The following is an 18,742-nucleotide window of genomic DNA, read 5'->3' as shown; positions in this document are numbered from 1 at the left end:
ACCTGTTGTGATGAGCCTGCCACTCCACTTTCAATGCTAAATCAAACTGGCACTCGGCGCACTATCAGTATTCAACACCGTGTCTTGTGAACACTAGACTGCAAAAAGAACATCAACTTTGCCCTGCCCCTCCAAAAAATGATAAAACTAGTGAGTAAAGATACGCTTAAGGTGAGAAAAACACCACGACGGAAGCTTAAAATTCTCCAAGCATCAATCACCTGCCGATTCTATTAACACCAACCCCCCTTCGAAATTGTGTAGCCGAGAAGCAGCTACACCACATATCTTTGATAGTCTGGTTGGCATAAATAATTCTGTTTAGATGTTGTGTGTGAATGAGTGTGTGTGTGTTTGTTTGTATGAGTGTTTATATGCGTGCACAGATTGGCTTAAAAATATATATGCTGGACCAGCAGCATTGCCAGCTAAGAGAAGGCTATGCCTGAGGACTCATACGGATGGAAAGTCAGCGTGAAATCTGTGTGTGTGTGTGTGTGTGTGTTCAGGTAAGCTTACTAGAAAATATCAAGGGTTTGTGTGGACGGGCCAAAAAGTAACAAAGCAGTGTTCTGAATAAGTTATAAATAACTCTCTCTGTCTCTCAAACACACACACACACACACACACACGCAAGCAGCTTTACCATCAAGTCGTGATTGTGGTTTTGATCAGTGAATGTGTGTTTTAGAGTGTTGAGGCGTCACGTACGAGTTTTTTCCCTATGCGGTATCCCTGCCAAAAATCTTTTTTTGGTCAGAAAGAAGAGGCTTGTGTGTATGTGTTTGTGTGGGTTTGTGTGTGTGTGTGTGTGTGTGTGTGTGTGTGTGTGTGTGGTTGTACATGCACAAAGGTGCCACAGTGTGAGTCACATGCATATGAGAGTCTATGGGAGTTTAGACAGCTGTCAGAGTCCATGCTCCTCTCCAGACCCTTCAGCAGGTACCCCAAGGAATGCCCCCCCCCACACCTCCTTTTCATCCATGCACTTCCCTGCTGCTTCGGAGGCTCCTCCAAACCACCAGGGGTCAGTGTGTTAATTCATCCATCCATTCATACCCCCGTTAATCCAATTATTGGCTGCTTTTTTTTAAATAGCCCTGGGCTATTTCTGCGTGGATGCGGCCTTGGTTATATGGCAGGCTGGCAAGTCTCTGGCAGAGGAAAGCCTCTGGAGATGAGCTGTTGACTGCTGTGTAACAGGCTGCCCCATCAAGAGCCAGCCCCTTATGAAAGGACAGCATGCACAAGCCCTCACCATTCTGCAGGCTTCAATGATGATATAAAATGAACTGATCTATGGGATCCTTTTAGAGACGCTTATGGTACCAAAGAAATTAATCACGGGGAAAACAAGAAACAGCTGATGTTTCAAATCCATTAGCAAAGCCATTTAGACGTCTTTTTTCATCTACGGTAAATCTCGGTCGCGGTGAATTGCCACTTACTTTTATATGTTATTCTTGTGATAGTATCTCTGTTCAACATTCGATTCAGGAATGAGTTTGATGTTTCAGCAATCTGGATCGAGAGAGACAGCAAGAGAGAAACAGAGAGAAATGGAGAGCAGAGGAGAGGAGAGAGAGAGGAAGATAAGGTTTGGTTAAAAAAACAAAAACAAAAAAACAGCAGCACATCAAAACCGAACAAATCAAATGCATTTAACCAGAGGAGTGCATTCAGTAGAGGGCAGATGTCCACCAGGCATATGTATCTCCCCCTCTCCGGAGCTTGGACTTTTTTTTCGCCTACCAAGAGAAGGGAATTACACGCACACACGGACAGAAAAGCCAGTGTTTTTCCTGCCATTGTGAGACTTCTGCGCAGCGTCCAAGTCGACTGAACAGGAAATATGGAAAAACAAGTTGTTTATATGCAGCACTCAAGCTAAAAAAATCTACCTAATAAAAACGTTTTGCCTGTCAGTCTGTGGATGTGCAGCCTCCAAGGCACGTCCTCGCATGAATGCGACCAAGTCTGACATGAAATGACAGAGATCAGGCTATCATAACGTCAAAGCCCTTATTAAAAGACTTCAAATGTGTTCAACTGTCGAGGTTTTCATGATAGAAAATGAATCAAGGCGAATGGCTGCTCTGCTGATTGACATTCAGTCATAAAACAAAGGTAAGAAAACATAGCTCAGCCATGGGAAATGTTTTATTGCAGCTAGATAGATAAGATGTAGTATTTATTGTCCCGCAGGAAATTTGTTTTCGCAGCCAGTACATGCACGGAAACACAGATAACCACACCACAATGTACAGATACATAAACGCATAACATTCATTCCCCACCTGTATCTTAGCACATGTATCACACCCCACAGATAAAACCTGCTCCAAGCTAGGTCAGCGGGGCAGTCTGTTTAGTGCTGCTATGGGACAAAACTTCTACCAAAGCGAGCTCTTCTCCATTTTGGAGTTCTGTATCTACGGCCTGATGGCAGTAGCGTGAAGTATGAATTGAGGAGCTGATTGGTGTCCTTCACATTGGAAGTGCAAGGCGTGTGATGGCTCTGTCCATACCTGAGAGGTTGGGTGTAGGGGAGTGGATGATCTTAGAGGTGGCGTGTGATGGCTCTGTCCATGCCTGAGAGGTTGGGTGTAGGGGAGTGGATGATCTTGGAGGTGGCGTGTGATGGCTCTGTCCATGCCTGAGAGGTTGGGTGTAGGGGAGTGGATGATCTTGGAGGCAGCATGTGTGATCCTGGTTAGTTTGTTTTTGTTGGATATGTCAGCATGGTATAGAAACAGGGGGGGCCAGTACAGCAGGATGGGTTGGATTATGCTTTTTTAAAGTATCAACAGGTGTTGGGGGGGCAACAGGAAGTGCTCTGAGCTTGTGGATGACATGGAGTCTCTGCTGGGATCGTTTATGGATATCAGTGACGTGTTGATCAAAGCTGAGTTTTCTGTCTAAAGTGAGTCCAAGATATCTGAAGTTGCTAACCTGTTCTACTGTCTTGCCGTGGATGGAGATGAGGTTCAGTCCTGTGAGGGGTGTGTTTGGTGTGTTAATGACCAGTTCTTTCGTCCTGTCCACGTTCAGCTGGAGGTAGTTCTCCATGCATCATTTTGTGACATGAGAAATGGAGTGTTGATAGGCTGTGATGGAGTTATTGTCATTAAGTAGTCCCAGTATGGCAGTGTCATCGGAGTATTAAGAGTAGCTACTGGGCGTCCGGGTGGCGTAGTGGTCTATTCCGTTACTTACTAACATGGGGATTGCCGGTTCGAATCCCTGTGTTACCTCCGGCTTGGCCGGGCGTCCCTACAGACACAATTGGCCGTGTTTGCAGGTGGGAAGCCGAATGTGGGTATGTGTCCTGGTCGCTGCACTAGTGCCTCCTTTGATCAGTCGGGGGTGCCTGTTCGGGGGGGGGGGATCGTGTGATCCTCTCCCTGGTGAAATTCCCCACTGTCAGGTGAAAAGAAGCTGCTGGCGACTCCACATGTATTGGAGGAGGTATGTGGTAGTCTGCAGCCCTCCCAGATCAGCAGAGGGGGTGGAGCAGCGACCGGGATGGCTCGGAAGAGTGAGTTAATTGGCTGGATACAATTGGGGGGGGGGCGGCTACTGAGATGATTTCCAGCTGTGACTGTGATTAATCCTACTCTTGAAGTTGTATTTTTATAGCAGAATTTTAACATTGGAGACCATGGCACTTCCGCATGGTGGCGAGGTGAATAAGGCAAATTACTTTTGGTTCATCCAGTGTTCCTCCATTTCTCCTGTGCTGAGATCAGCAGTGAATGATTTGCTAGCTTGCAAAATATGATTGACGTCTTGTTTACTTTCAAGACTCATACCCGAATATATAACGTTTTGGCTCTGACACTGTCACTGCACGATCTGACTCAACCGTAGATGTGAGTGGCACATGCCCAGAGTTGACTCAGAGTGGGCAGCGACGGAAAGCAGCATTGGTCGAGCGAGCTAGGGAAGGAATGAGGAGAGGGAGAGGCGATAGTGAGAACAAAAGTTTTTCGAAGGTTTTGAATCACTGCTACCACAAGAGGTTCTTCATCGTACACTCATAACTGTGCACAAAAAATTTTAGGCTGGTTGTCCAAGTGGCGTAGCGGTCTATTCCTTTGCCTACCAATATGGGGATCGCCGGTTCGAATCCTCGTGTTACCTCCGGCTTGGTCGGGCGTCCCTACAGACACAATTGGCTGTGTCTGTGGGTGCGAAGCTGGGTGTGGGTATGTGTCCTGGTCGCCGCACTAGCACCTCCTCTGATCAGTCGGGGTGCCTGTTCAGGGGGGGGGGACTGGGGGGAATAGCGTGATCCTTCCACATGCTACATCTCCCTCATGAAACTCCTCACTGTCAGGTGAAGAGAAGCGGCTGGCGACTCCACATGTATCGGAGAAGGCATGTGGTAGTCTGAAGCCCTCCCCGGATTGGCAGAGGGGGTGAAGCAGAGACCGGGATGGCTTGGAAGAGTGGGGTAATTGGCCTGATACAATTGGGGGGGAAAAGGGGGAAAGAACCCAAAAAAAAAAAAAAATAGGCTGATAGGTTCAGTAGTTTGCGAGATTAGCCATGGACACACACACACACACACACACACACACACACGACCAAATGCATAATCCCCTCTAGGCGACCGCCTGGCGGATATAAAAACATCTGTCTACTGTGACGTGCAATGCAAAGTGGGAGTAACTGGCGCCATGAACACGAAGCTTCCAGTAAGGACCCCAGTGGACATAGGTGCATGACACAGAGAAAATACCCACTGTGGGAGGACAGGCTGGTAAAGAGTCACCACAGGCCTGTAGGAAACTCACACCACTGTGGAGGCACACCGAAACTTGCCACTTAGTGGGGCTCCCTGCAGCAGAATGTAGAAACCACTCCTGAAAGCCACAGAGAAACTCTGAAGTGCCACCTCCATGGTTAGCCGGCCTGGCCTGGCTGTTAAGTGAAGACCAAGAAGCCCGGAGCTGCCCCCAAACCTGAGACATAATCACTAATGTCTGAAGGATGTGCTGCACACTTCATATCCACTGCACTACGTCACCTTCTCTGACTCCTTCTCTCTTTTCCCCTTCACTCCATCCATCTCGCACTCATCCTCAGTGCACTTTTCGCAACCCAAATTGTCAAGATGTCTTTAGGCGAAATGATTAAAAAGAGATGTGAGCTCTCCCGTCGATGCAGCTGAAATTACTTACTCTTTGACCTGTTCCCTGTTCTCTCCAGGCAGGCATTATGCCTTTACCAGCCACTCACACCCACTATTTCACTTTTTCTCTATCCCTCATGGTCTCTCTATCTCCCTCTCTCTCTCTCTCTCTGTCTCTCTCACACACACTCACTTACTCTCTCCCCATCTATCTCATTTGAAGTGTTTTCTTGGAAAAACACCTAAGGGGTTACAGACATTTCACTCTCCCCTTTTCTAGGAACCAATTAGCAAAGTGTTCGCCTGATAAGTGTGCGAGGGAAGAGTGGAACAGAGGCAGAATAACATGTGTCTAAATGTCGAGCCGACGTACAGTACAAGATAGCGCATGCAAAATCACGAATAAACTTTCCTTTCAGACCGTTTGGCGTTTTGTCAGAGGTTCATTTTGAGAAGCTGACCCTCTCCATTGTCGATGTGTGTTGGTGACCGCACACTGGCCCTAAATGGTGATGGTGAATCACTGAAATCAGATGGCTGTGTGTGGCGATATCAAAAGGCCTTGAGAAAAAATAAGAACAGGGTGGGGGAAAAAAGGCTTTCTGTTCTGGAGATAGGATGTGGCTAATTACTGCCTGCCCATTCAAATGGCGGTACTGATGAGACTGACCTGCTGAAGCAAGCCGAAGACAGTGGGATGGGAGACTCATTAGCAAAAGTCAGTTTGAATGTAGCTTGTGGGCAGATAAAGAGGTAATGGTGTGTGTGTATGTATTTGTGTGAATGAGCACAACTTTTTTTTTACTCCCCCCCCCCCCCCCATTTTCTCCCCAATCGTATCTGGCTAATTACCTCACTCTTCCGAGCCATCCAGGTCCCCTGCTCCACTCCCTCTGCCCATCCGGGGAGGGCTGCAGACTACCACATGCCTCCTCTGATACATGTGGAGTTGCCAGCTGCTTCTTTTCGCCTGACAGTGACAAGTTTCACCAGCGGGACGTAGCGTGTGGGAGGATCATGCTGTTCCCCCCAGTTCCCCCTCCCCGACCGACCAGAGGAGGCGCTAGTGCAGCGACCAGGACACATACCCACTTCCGGCTTCCCACCTGCAGACACGGCCAATTGTGTCTGTAGGAACGCCCGACCAAGTCGGAGGTAACATGGGGATTCAAACTGGCGATCCCTGTGTTGGTAGGCAACGGAATAGACCGCTACACTACCCAGATGTCCCTGTGAGCACAACTTTTAAAATTGTTTATATCCCTTTTTATTACAGATGGTCGTGAGCACATGAATTATCGCAGTGTTAACTACTGAATCAATTTCGGCTGAAGCACATGACACGACTTAGAGAAGCATATGATAAACACTTCACCATTTCCAAATAGGGATACACCTTCTTTTCTTTTCTCTTATGGGCAAAAAAACCCCAAACCAACAACTTTGCATTGACAGATGTAGCCTAATAAATCTACCAATCGCTGTTGGAAGAGCGGTGTGATTCATGTTAACAGTGATTCACCAGTGCGAAGGTGAGTGCCGGTGTTACAGTATCATTTCCTCCGGCCATCACATACGCCTACAACACCCACTTCCAAAGCCTGGCTCTCTTTTTCGCTCGTCCTCCCCCACGCTCTCATGATGGCTGGAGGGAAAGAAGAGGAGAGCTGACCTGGGTCAGCGTCTCCTCTGTCTCCTCCAGACTAACTGACAGTCCCATTGACATTGGGGAGCTAATTAGCGGTTAGCAGCTGAACTTTTCTTCCAAGAACTTGCAGTGCCGGGGACGTTCGCCGCCTCTCTGATCTCTGAGCCGCTCGTTCAAGAGCGGCCCTCTCATACACAACAAAGAGACAGGGGACTATGGCGGCAGCCCTTATGAGAGAGCCAAGGAGCACATTGTTTAAGGATAATTGGAAGGCTAATTGTTCGTGAGCCACGAGCTCTCACGTTGTATATTTATAATAGAGAGAGAGAGAGAGAGAGAGAGAGAGAGAGAGAGAGAGAGAGAGAGAGAGAGAGAGAGAGAGAGAGAGAGAGAGAGAGAGAGTGTAGAGCATTATGACCCTTAAGCTGAAGGATAACTTAGATGGGGACATACACGTTAAATTTTTTTATTCAATTTTTTTTAAAACTCTGATAATTGCCCTGTCAGTTTGGTCAAGGTGTGACAATAGTTCTACTTTCATCCTAGTTGTATTTTGCATACCTTTGATTGGTGACGGTCTATATGCTCGTAACAAAATGTGCTACTATACTAAAGCAAATATTCGCTTATTATTCAGTGTATGGTGTAGTAAGTACACTGTATTAGTCTACTATCTTGCAAGCTGTCTTGTCTGAACTTGACACGAAGTCATACTCTTGTAATGTGTCAACACCAATTAACCAGGTCGTACTCCTCATATGTGATCACTATTTAGAGTTAAAGTTTGCTTTCATTTACATAAGTATCCAAAAATATGTATATTTCCTGGCGTCTGGGTGGCGTAGCAGTCTATTCCATTGCCTACCAACACGGGGATCGCCTCTTTGAATCCCCGTGTTACCTCCGGCTTGGTCGGGCGTCCCTACAGACACAATTGGCCATGTCTGTGGGTGGGAAGCTGGATGTGGGTATGTGTCCTGGTCACTGCACTAGTGCCTCCTCTGGTCGATCGGGGTGCCTGTTCGGGGGGGAGGGGGAACTGGGGGGAATAGCGTGATCCTCCCACGTGCTACGTCCCCCTGGTGAAACTCCTCACTGTCAGGTGAAAAGAAGCGGCTGGTGACTCCACATGTATCGGAGGAGGGATGTGGTAGTCTGCAGCCCTCCCCGGATTGGCAGAGGGGGTGGAGCAGCGACCGGGACAGCTCGGAGCGTGGGGTGATTGGTCAAACGCAATTGGGGAGAAAAAAGGGGAAAAAAAAAAAAGTACATACATGAAGCAAAAATGGGACTCACCTTCATAAATATGGACACAATCACCAGTCCGTTGGGGCTTTTAGCTGCCTCTGTGTAGTTTGTGTATAGTTCGTGATTGTAGTGGATCAGCTGAACCTGCAATATACACACAGGACAGGTAGACAGTGTCAGCCCAAAGACCAAACAAGACTAGCCCAAAAAGACATCAACAGGAAGTCATCATCTTGTTTATAATCATCTGACTGCATGCAGACTTGTTTGGAAAGCCGTTCATGCCCAACACAAGTTTCGATTGCCTCTCAAATCTGCAGATATCCTCTTCACCATCAGGTGAAGGTAGGAGGGTGCTCACGGTGTATTTTGTTTTACTTACACAGTCGACGGGCGCACATCAAGTATGCAAAATACTAGAAACACCTCGCTAATGTTGAAGAGGCTTTAATTCATGGGATTTGCACAATACATTTCTGAAGTGCCTTAGGGCATCAACCCCTTCTTAAACTCATCTCCTCCTCTCTCTGCATTATAGCTTCTCTTCATCCTTGTTCAGCTGCGGACTCACCTGGGCGATTTTATGGAAAGAGCAGATTTACTCTCTCTCCATATATATATTACATTCAGTGTAGATCTGGAGTGGAATTAGCTGTAATCAGAGGAATATATATATATATATATATATATATATATATATATATATATATATATATATATTACGTTCAGTGTAGATCTGGAGTGGAATTAGCTGTAATCAGAGGAATATAAAATGGCAGACACACACAGAGGAGACTCTCGAGGCCAGCAGGAATTACCTATGCTGTCAGAGGCTGAAGTGAAAACCACTACACCATCTCTTGGCATGAGGTTAATGTTTAACTGACACAGATGGTTCACCCACTCCAGCTGTTCAATATTCCAGCCTTTTAATGGCGTTCCTACGTGGGCAGACTGTGCTGCGCAACTACAGGCTTGTAAAACGAAAACTGTTGGAACGGGAGCCCACAGTGTTTAAATATATGCCCACAAAGGCATCTAAAAAGTTCCCACACATCCAAACTTGTGTTTAAAAAAAAAAGGACGGGGGGGGGGGGTTACTTCATGCATTTTTAACACCACATTCTCTTCCTCCATAGATTTTTTTTTATTTATCATTTCTGAGTTATTTTGGGTAACAGCAGAGAAATAGAGAGCGAGACAGACAGACAAACAGATAAAAAAAAGAGTAATAAGTAGATCCCCTTGTAGGTATTTTTATCCCAACCAGCACCTTTAATTCTGTATTTGTGGTGCTGTCACGCAGCCTGGAATTTGAATAAAAATGTAGTAAAAACGATAGCCTGCCACCAACCTCCTCAATATCCAAACTAGAGAACGCATAAGTCATATTGTGCCACGTTTAGGCTGAAAGGCGTGCATTATATTAGTATTATACAATAAGTGTGCAGCGACTACAGAGAGAGCAAGGCAGTAAGGCATGACAAAGCAGCTGACTTGAATGAGGCACTCAGGGGACGGTAATGCTTTTCGGCGCTTTCCAAATGCTCCCTGTCTTTTTCCTGTACCACCGTAACCTCTCATCACTGCTCACTGGCAAAGAGCTTGGCACAGAAGGTAGCGGAGAATATAAATAAACAAATGCGGAGGAGAGTAATTATGAAATGCTTGATCGGGAAAGCGCAGAGCGACAGAACGTCTATAAATGCAATCAAGGCGAGGGGGGAAGTGATTAGAGCCCATGTTGATCTGATTAGATTTTTAGGTGAGAGAGGCCGCAGGAGCCAAAAGAGCTCTTCTGCAACCTCTCAACGACAAGTGGCAGAAAGTTAGCTGGTGCCGGGCAATAACAGGCTGGTGCAGGCAATAATAAAGTTAAGAGAGGCGGTCAAATGCAACAGAGAAGAAAACAAAAGGAGTGAAAGAGAGAGAAAGAAAAGAGAAATGGGCTCGAGAGCCAGCGAGAAGATCGGTGACATGGACGAGTTACAGGAACAGAGACGGAGATGGAGAGAGCGAACAGATCCTCCATGTTGACAAAACTTGATTGGGCATCATTAGAAAGTTATTGATATCTTTACTGGTACCGGCACCTCATCGATATTGGTGCTTGACGACACAACAGCACCTTTTTTTTTTTGCCACGGTGTAAAAAAATGTTTATTATTGGTGGTAATTGCCAGGTATCAACAAAACCATCATATTTGACACACAGAATGTTTGTATTGTTGGTAACACCCAGGCATCACCTTGACATGCCTAACAGCATTTTAAACAATGTAGAGGAACATGTGTGCCAGAACTAAGTTTTGAAATATGGTAGTTATTGATGGAAACATGCTTTTAACAATTTTCCTAACAAATTTTCTGTAGAAAAATCAGCACATCAGCCCTTTCTGTGGCACCGACGAGGAGCACTGTTACTACAAACCTTATTGGTCCGATCAGCATCTCCCATTTTGGTACCAGCACCTTAAAAGTATCGCGAGTCAGTAGCCACCCCTACACAACACCACCAGTGTTTCCCAAACCTTTTATCTGGGGACCCACTTTTTAAAATCAACAAACCATCGCGACCCAATTCACAATAAGGCCTTATCTATAAATCATGACAAGAGTGAATTTGTGCATAAATGAACGTTTCTGACCATTTTTAATGCTATTTCCACATCACCTTCGATAAGTAAACCAGCCATTTCGAAGATACATACTGTGGCGAGCTTGCATGGAAGAACACGCCATGAGGCAGAAATCTAAATTCTTATGGCAATCCCCGTGCCCCATACACTGCACGGCCCCGGGAATGTTCTTTTATTCTTACCAACAGAACAGAACACTGGCTGGAGGTCATCAATATTTACAGGAGTCTCAGCCATGGTGGCCACATTGCTAGCTAGCCCTCAACATTGTCCTGGTCACACAAACACTGAGAACCACATAACATAACCACAACAATCAAAACACGAACTCCACATCAGTAAAACAACGATTCCAGCTTGAACATTAACAGTCCCATGGGCCCTTGCGCTCCCCCAGCGCATAACTGTTGCTAATTAGAGTGACTGCCTCCTCCTGTTGCTACATAGCCCCCATCTGAGGGGTCAGTCGTTCTAGGCAACCCCATCACCCAACACATCGTCTCTCAAATGCCGTCTGAGGCTCATAGAAAGCACAACTGGGGGAGATTTACTCTGATCAGCGTGTGGGGTGCTGCTCTTGCCCCCCTCCCCAACAACAGGTGGAGTAAGGGGGCAGTATGGGGAGAGCCTGTCTTGGTGCAGCACCACCATGCACCCCCCGGTCAGGTATGCACACCCAGTACATCACCTCAGACAGCTGGCCCACGACCTCGCCGGGCCCTTGCCAGTGGCTGTGAAGCTTGGGGGAAAGCTCCTTCTTGCGAATGGGACAATACACCCATACCTTGTCCCTTGGCATGAAGGCCTGCTCAAGGTACCATGTGTCATAGGTCCTCTTCTGCCACACTCTGGAGTTGGCCTGGGTCCAGCAGGTATAGTCGTGGACCACCTGCAGGCTATCTCTCAGTCTTTGGAAGCAGTAAATTTCTTTTCCCCTGGCAATCTCAGGCTTGGGCAGGGCCCCGAACACCAAGTCCACCGGTTTCTGGAGCTCCCGCCCAAACATGAGTAGCAGGTGTGCACTGGCTGGACTCCTGGACAGCAGTCTGGTGGACAAGGGGCAGGTGGCAGTCCCAATCCCGCTGGTGTTGGCTGGTGAGGTTGGCAAGGTGGGTGGCCAGGGTGTGGTTGAACCGCTCCACCAGCTCGTCACTTTGAGGATGGAGCAGTATCGTCCTCATCTTGTTCAACCCCAGCTGGCAGACCTCACTGAAGACCTGGGACTTAAAGTTCCAACCCTGGTTGCTGTGGAGCTCGGTGGGAACTCCAAAGCGGGCGAACATCTCTTCCACCAGCCTCTAAGCTTTGTGGTGGCACTCTGATCCAGCACCGCATATGCCTCTGGCCCCTTCATGAAGTAGTCCATAGCCACAAGGATTTTGCAACTGCCAGAGTCATGGTGGGGAAAGGCCCAAGGATGTCCACCCCTACTCGCTCCATTGGGGCGTAGGAGCACCGGGTTGGTTCCTTCTGGGTGGTGCAAGAGTTGCAGCAGTGTACGTGTAGCTCCACGTCTCGTCAACGGCCAGGCTAGTAGAACCAACCCCTGAGGCAGTGGAGGATCTTGGTGTTCCTGTAGTGCCCTGCCCCCATCAAGCCAAGGACCATGGAGAACCTGGGGATGGAGCACACAGGGCACCAATAGTTGCAGGAGGTCTTTCCCTCATCCAGGAGCTTGCCACCTCCGGTACGTCAACCCGTTGTGGAGCTCGAAGTTGCCCCATTGAGAGTTGTAGGCCTTTACCTCAGGCCGCAGCGCTGACACCTCTGTCCATGGGGCGCCACCCCATCTCCAACCAGCCCCTCACCAGCGCCAGTGTCATGTCTGCCTCCTGCTGCTGCCTCAGTTGCTGCATGGTCAATGGGAACCGCCTCTCCTCATTGCTGGCGGTCTAGACGGCCACTGCCGTAGGTGTAATCTGGCCCCACTCCTCTTGCCACTAGCAGTAGTGGCACTCCAATACCACACAGGGGTGCCAGGAGAGCGCGTCAGTGTTGCCATGATGTCGACCCGCCCCATGCTGGATTTCAAAGTCATACCCTTGAAGGGCCTCCAGCCATTGGGCCACTTGGCCCTCAGGACGCTTAAAGTTCAGGAGCCAGGTAAGTGAGTTGTGGTCAGTGTGGATGAGGAAGTGGCTGCTGTGCAAATAAGGCCATAAGTGCCATACTGCCAGGACCACTGCTCACATCTCTTTTTCGCCTGTGTGACTGAAGTAGTCCACGACATGCTCCCCATCTTCTCCCCATTGGGAGACGACAGCCCCGATCCCCACATTGGTGGCATCAGTGTCCACGATGAAGAACTTTTGGGCATCGAGGTAGGCCAAGACTGGGGCTTCAGTGAGAACTGCCTTGAGTTGGGTGAAGGCTGCAGTACAGGCGTCCTCCCAGTCGAATGACTGGCCCTTGTCAGTCAAGTGGTGGAGTGGACTGGCAATGGGGGTGAAGTCTCGGACGAAACGGCAGTAGTATGACACCAGGCCCAGGAAGTTTTACAGCTCGCTGACATTAACAGGGGTTGGCCAGTCTTGGATGGCAGCCACCTTAGTTGGATTGGTGGCTACGCCATGTGCACTGACTACGCGGCCCAGTACCTTTGTCTCCCTGTTCAGCAGGTGAAACTTTAACAGGGTTCATCCACAGCCTGGCACGATGGATGGTGGTGAGGACCTCATGCAGGTTGCACAGGGATCTGTTAAAATTGTTGGCATGTACCACCAGGTTGTCGAGGTACAAGATGCAATGGCTCTGGGGTACGTCTACCAGCACCCTCTCCATCAGCTGCTCGAACATAGCCCAGGTGTATTGCAGAGTCCGAACAGCATGACACGAAACTGCCACAGACCCTGCCTGATGGTGAAGGCCGTCTTCAGTTTCACGTCAGGGGCCAGCGCCACCTGCCAGTAGCTGTTGTGCAGGTCAAGGGAGCTGAACCAGCTGGGCTCCGCGATGTGGTCGAGGGCATCATCGATTCAAGGGAGTGGTTAAGAGTCCTTTTTTGTGACAGAGTTAAGGTGTCAATAGTCCACACAGAACCACTTGCTGCTGTCCTTCTTCACCAAGATGGCCATTGCCGTCCCTGGACTGTTGGAGGGCTCAATCACGCTGGCAGCAGCCATTTCGTGGATTTCGTTCTCTGCCACCTGCTGCTTAGCGAGGGCCAGCCAATGGGGGTGCAGAGGGATGGGCTGGGCAGGGCCGGTCTTGATGGCATGCTAGACCAAACCAGTCTGCCTGCAGTCTTTGTCTCTAGCAGCGAATATGTCCGCATAGTCATTGAGGAGGTGTTTTAACTGGTGGCGCTGCTGTGGGTTAAGGCCGTCGTTGCCACACTGCCATAAGTTGCATATAGCCTTGGTTGTTTCAGTGGAGGGGAGGATGGCAGGCTCAGCAGTCAGGGCTGAGGTAGGTTGGGGTGGTGCAGAGCTAATGGTGGTGGGCGTGCTGGCAGGTGGCTTGGACAGTGGTCTGGGCCACTGGGGCGGAGAGGCACTGGGGCTCTGTGTTTGCTGAGTGGCGGCTGCTTGGTGACTGGCTCGTTAGTCTTTGGGCCCATTCTTACCCTGACTGGACTGGAGCGCCACAGTCTTCGTGCCGAGGGTGATAACCCCGACAAGATAATATGTGCTCCCCAGCAGGTCCAGGCTGATGACGCATGGGTCTTGGATGCTGGTGAGACAACTCATGCGTCAGCTCCTGGTCTCCAGCCTGGACTCACAGTGACTTCTTCCCTCTCATGCCAGCCTTTTCTCCTGTCACCTTCATCAGCTGGGTGTTGGTTGGTGATCATGCCACAGAGTGGGCCGGTGGTGCATGGGAGGATGCCAGGTTGCACCAGAGAAATGGTTTACTCTGTGTCTACCAGGGCCCAGTAGGGTCGACTGTTGAGTTAGCAGTTCAGATACAGTCCTTAGGTGTGACCTAGGCAGCCAACCAGCATGTATCAACCTTGAAGGGGGGCTGCAGACTGGAGTGGCGGTCCCCTCACTAGGCCACTCCACTGTTGATTCCCCACTGGCTGGGTGACTCTGGCTTTAAGTGCTGGTGCTGGGCAGTCGCGGGCTATGTGACCAGGCTTGTCACACCGATAACAGCGTTTGGTTGGCTGGGGTGGACGCCGCCTGGATGTAGGAGGCCATCACCGAGACTGCTGTGGTGGAGGCCGAACTTGGTAGGTCTTCTGCCTCCTCCTCTTCATCGTATTTGGCCAACCTAATGTGCGGTCGGAGAGCAGGGACCCTCTGCTGAAGAAATTCTGCAAATTCATTTGGTGACCCAAATACAGTTCCTGGGAATGACTGACTTAACAGATCACACAGACAGACAGTTTACATAGGCAGCACATACAACCGCTCGCCAGATTTGACTGAATCGGCGCAAGTGTTTGGAAGTCAGTGAGAAAGTTATTTAACCCAGCTATGGGTTAAATAGTGATAGTGCCACTGCCTAGTGGATACTTCTGGAGAGGAATAGGCTATGGGAGTAAAACCCTACAGAAAATCCACACCTACAGTGCTGTTGTTTTTTGTTTTTCTTGCCCTTTTTGTATTTGTTTAAGTCGGAGAGCACTGCTGGCATCGTGTGTGGCTGCCACTTCTCCCTCTTGTAGCCCTCCCCCCCTTCCCATCCACCCATCTCTGTGTTATGATTATCTTTTGTCTTGTTTCATTGCCGTTTATTGTAAAGCGACTTTGAGTGTTAGAAAAGTGCTATATAAGTTTGATTTATTAATAGTATTATTATTATTATTTTATTTTTTGGGGATTTTTCCCCCTTTTTTCTCCCCAATTGTATCCGGCCAATTACCCCACTCTTATGAGTTATCCCGGTCGCTGCTACACCTCCTCTGCTGATCCAGGGAGGGCTGCAGACTACCACATGCCTCCTCCGATACACGTGGAGTCACCAGCTGCTTCTTTTCACCTGGCAGTGAGGCGTTTCGCCAGGGGGACGTAGCACATGGGAGGATCACACTATTCCTCCCAGTTCCCCCTCCCCCACAAACAGGCGCCCCGACCAACCAGAGGAGGCGCTAGTGCAGTGACCAGGACACGTACCCACATCCGGCTTCCCATCCGCAGACACGGCCAGTTGTGTCTGTAGGGACGCCCGACCAAGCCGGAGGTAACACGGGGATTCGATCTGCCGATTCGTGTGTTGGTAGGCAACAGAACAGACCGCTATGCCACCTGGGCGCCTATTATTATTATTATTATTATTATTATTATTATTATTATTATTATTATTATTAAACTCAGACCTAGCTGGCAATTTTGGGCAAGGTGGTGTGCCCACTGCACAAATATTGACACAACTTCATTGGTACAACATTTTGAAATTGAACTCCACATCTGGTGTCCTGCAGCCGTGGCTATTGATTCAAGAGACCCATATCCATCAGTCCCGCCACCAAGTCCAAAAGAAGCATTTTGTTATTGGTCCCCTAACAGAATTATAAAGGCTCCACTCGTGTTTTTTTTTTGCACACACTATAATGCACAATATTCACAAGAGTATCTCAAGAAATGGTAAGCAGAATGGATAATGGTGTCAATCTTGATGAAATACTGAAGATACCCAGCTCTACTGGAAAATAATATGCCATCTGACATAAGGAGTGTAAAACAGTTTGTCCTGGTACAGAGGAGTCTATGATTTTCTTTTTTTTCTCATATGAATTAATTATTGTGTTACATTTCTTAACAGTTGCAGCGGGATAGCTCAGTGGGTAAGAACGCCGGCTTTCTCACCAGAGATTGAGGGGTTCAAACCCCGATTGGGTCGAGTCTCCAGTAAGAGTCTGTGGCTTAGACTGCTAATGCCATACAAGCCAACTACCTCTCAGATGTACATCGCTTTGGTTCAAAGCATCTGCTAGATGTAATTTTAAATTAACTGTCATTTAAGCACAGATAAGGTGGCAGGGCCAGCACGAATGGAAACTGAACTGGCCAGAGTTGAATTGAAACAGCAGCGGATCCGGCGTGAAGTGTCAGTGTTGTGTTTCTAGGTGGTGCTGTCTGGATCGGGGCCATGACAGCCTCTTTATGGTGTGATGGGTGGCCCAACCCTGGGGGTAGGGAAATATGAAGACAGCAAGTCGATAGTGGGAAAGAGGTACTATACAGCACTAACGGGGGGAGAGTGAAAAGCGCTGGGCCGGAACTGACTCCCTCTATCTCAACCTCGCTCCTTCAGACGAACTGGAACGTATTTCCACAAGGCTAACGGACAAGCTCTGCACCACATAGTACACCAAACAGGCTCTCATTCCACACGGCAAGCCCAGAAAGGCGAAAACAAGGCAGGGCTGCAGGGCCTGCTGCACATTACGCTATATCACTGATTGAACATAATAACAATGACAGCCGGTTTACCGTTTTGAGTAAATAATGTTCCTTTCTCTTGCTTTATGCACGCATTTGTGCAGTTCCTTTCATCATTACAAGCAACACAGCTATATTAGATGTGATTTTAATGACAAAAATCTACCTAAATTAGGCCGCTCTGGTGCCGATGGGGGCGTAATGTGTAGTTTGGTGAGTAATGTTAAATAGCGGATTAAAAATAAAACAGAGTAAGCATCCTCATCAAAAGCCGGATGAGTGATAATCTACCGCGGCAAAATTGGCTCAATATGATTTCGGTGTGTGTGATAGTCAATCTAAAAACAGACACATGAGGTGTACCCTTTGACTGACAGGGGTTTAAAGTGGTTGGAATGGATGCCTATGGTGAATCCTCCTCAAATGCTTGACAAGATTCATATTAAATATAGCTGCATGGCTTCTCTTCACCCCTAAGCATTAGTGTGTCGACAAGAAAAGCTGCAGCTGGTAGGGGGCTAACTCTCAGCTGAATTTATTGTGCGTAATCCTCACTTAATCTTCTTACACTCACTTACAATGCACAATCTTTATCATTGCTCGGAAAGTCGGTCATTATATATTCATCAATGCTTCTAAATAATAGCGGTGAAAAAAACAATGGCTAGGAAAAAAAGAAGAAGAAGAAAAGAAGCAGCGCCATGAGGTGGGTGGGGCCAATCCACACAAACCACTTATTACGCTTCCCGTGTGGGAGACGGGAAAAGTAGCTTAAACGTGTTTGGCTCTCGAGTCGGAAATACTTTTCCAGACTAAAGAGTGAAATGAAATGATTGTCAGCGGAAAGTGGTACATGCTTTGGTTGATGGAGTGATGGATCTATAATTGACTAGTCTTAATGGATTAGCGTTATGATGTCAATTCACTTCAGTGACAGAGGTGTTGTCACTCCTCGTGCAGCAAGGCCCGCCCGGGTGCTGAGCGTGGTGGGCGAACGTTTGGCTCGTTCGCTCCCTCGTTGTTAATGGTGTCTGAAGCCGAACGTCTAAACCGCATTCAAGCTAAGAGTTTCTCTGCTACTAACACTTAATACTGGAGGGGATTTCCCTCGCTCATCCTTTCAATAAATAATACTTGGGGAAGGTCCACAAGACATGCATGCTTGGTGATTTGGGAGACTCTAATTCGCCCGTCAGTAGGAATTTGATCCCGAATTTGTGTGTGTGCACATGCACATGCACATATGTGAGCATAGAAGCTGTGATAAAGAAAATGAATGAATGTTTTCAGCGGTGTTATTGTAACCTCAGACCTTTTTCTTTTTTTTCCAATCGAAGAATGGGATGTGTGCATGTTTTTTGATTATGCTAAAACTGGGGCAACCAAGTGAAGGAATTATATTGGTAATATTTTAGCACTTATTAAAAGACCAAGGTGTTTCATTTTCAGATGGCGCTGCGAATCTGCTCCAGGGGAGCAGAGCTGAACACACTACACTCCGAGCATAAATTAACCCCAGAGTGTTGAAACGCCTCGTACGCCAGCAGCCAGCCAGCGCAGCATCGGTTGGACGGTCTTCAGAGTGCACGCAAACACACACACAAACACACACACACACACAGCAACAGACACGTGCACAAATCCAAACTCAAATCCACAGATGCACGTACGGCCCAGACCATGTATTCAGGGGGAGAAGGAATGCAGACAGGAAAACAAATCAACAAGCATGTGTACACAC

General features: G+C 48.1%; 1 protein-coding gene across 1 annotated transcript in view; it reads right to left on the bottom strand.

Annotated features, from left to right (window-relative positions):
* Positions 1-1,407: 1,407 nt before the first annotated feature.
* LOC130127116 (carbonic anhydrase-related protein 10-like) overlaps positions 1,408-18,742 on the bottom strand; it is a 203,030-nt gene continuing 185,695 nt past the window's right edge. The window contains exons 4-5 of the mRNA XM_056296689.1: positions 8,082-8,177; positions 1,408-1,521 (exon numbers count right to left, since the gene is read on the bottom strand). Coding sequence (XP_056152664.1) covers positions 1,408-1,521; positions 8,082-8,177 — 210 coding nt within the window. The remainder of the gene's footprint in view (positions 1,522-8,081; positions 8,178-18,742) is intronic.

The sequence above is a fragment of the Lampris incognitus genome, chromosome 17, assembly GCF_029633865.1.
Source record: "Lampris incognitus isolate fLamInc1 chromosome 17, fLamInc1.hap2, whole genome shotgun sequence".
Taxonomy (NCBI): domain Eukaryota; kingdom Metazoa; phylum Chordata; class Actinopteri; order Lampriformes; family Lampridae; genus Lampris; species Lampris incognitus.
The sequence above is the reverse complement of the archived record's forward strand: the minus strand, read 5'-3'. Positions and strand labels throughout refer to the sequence as shown.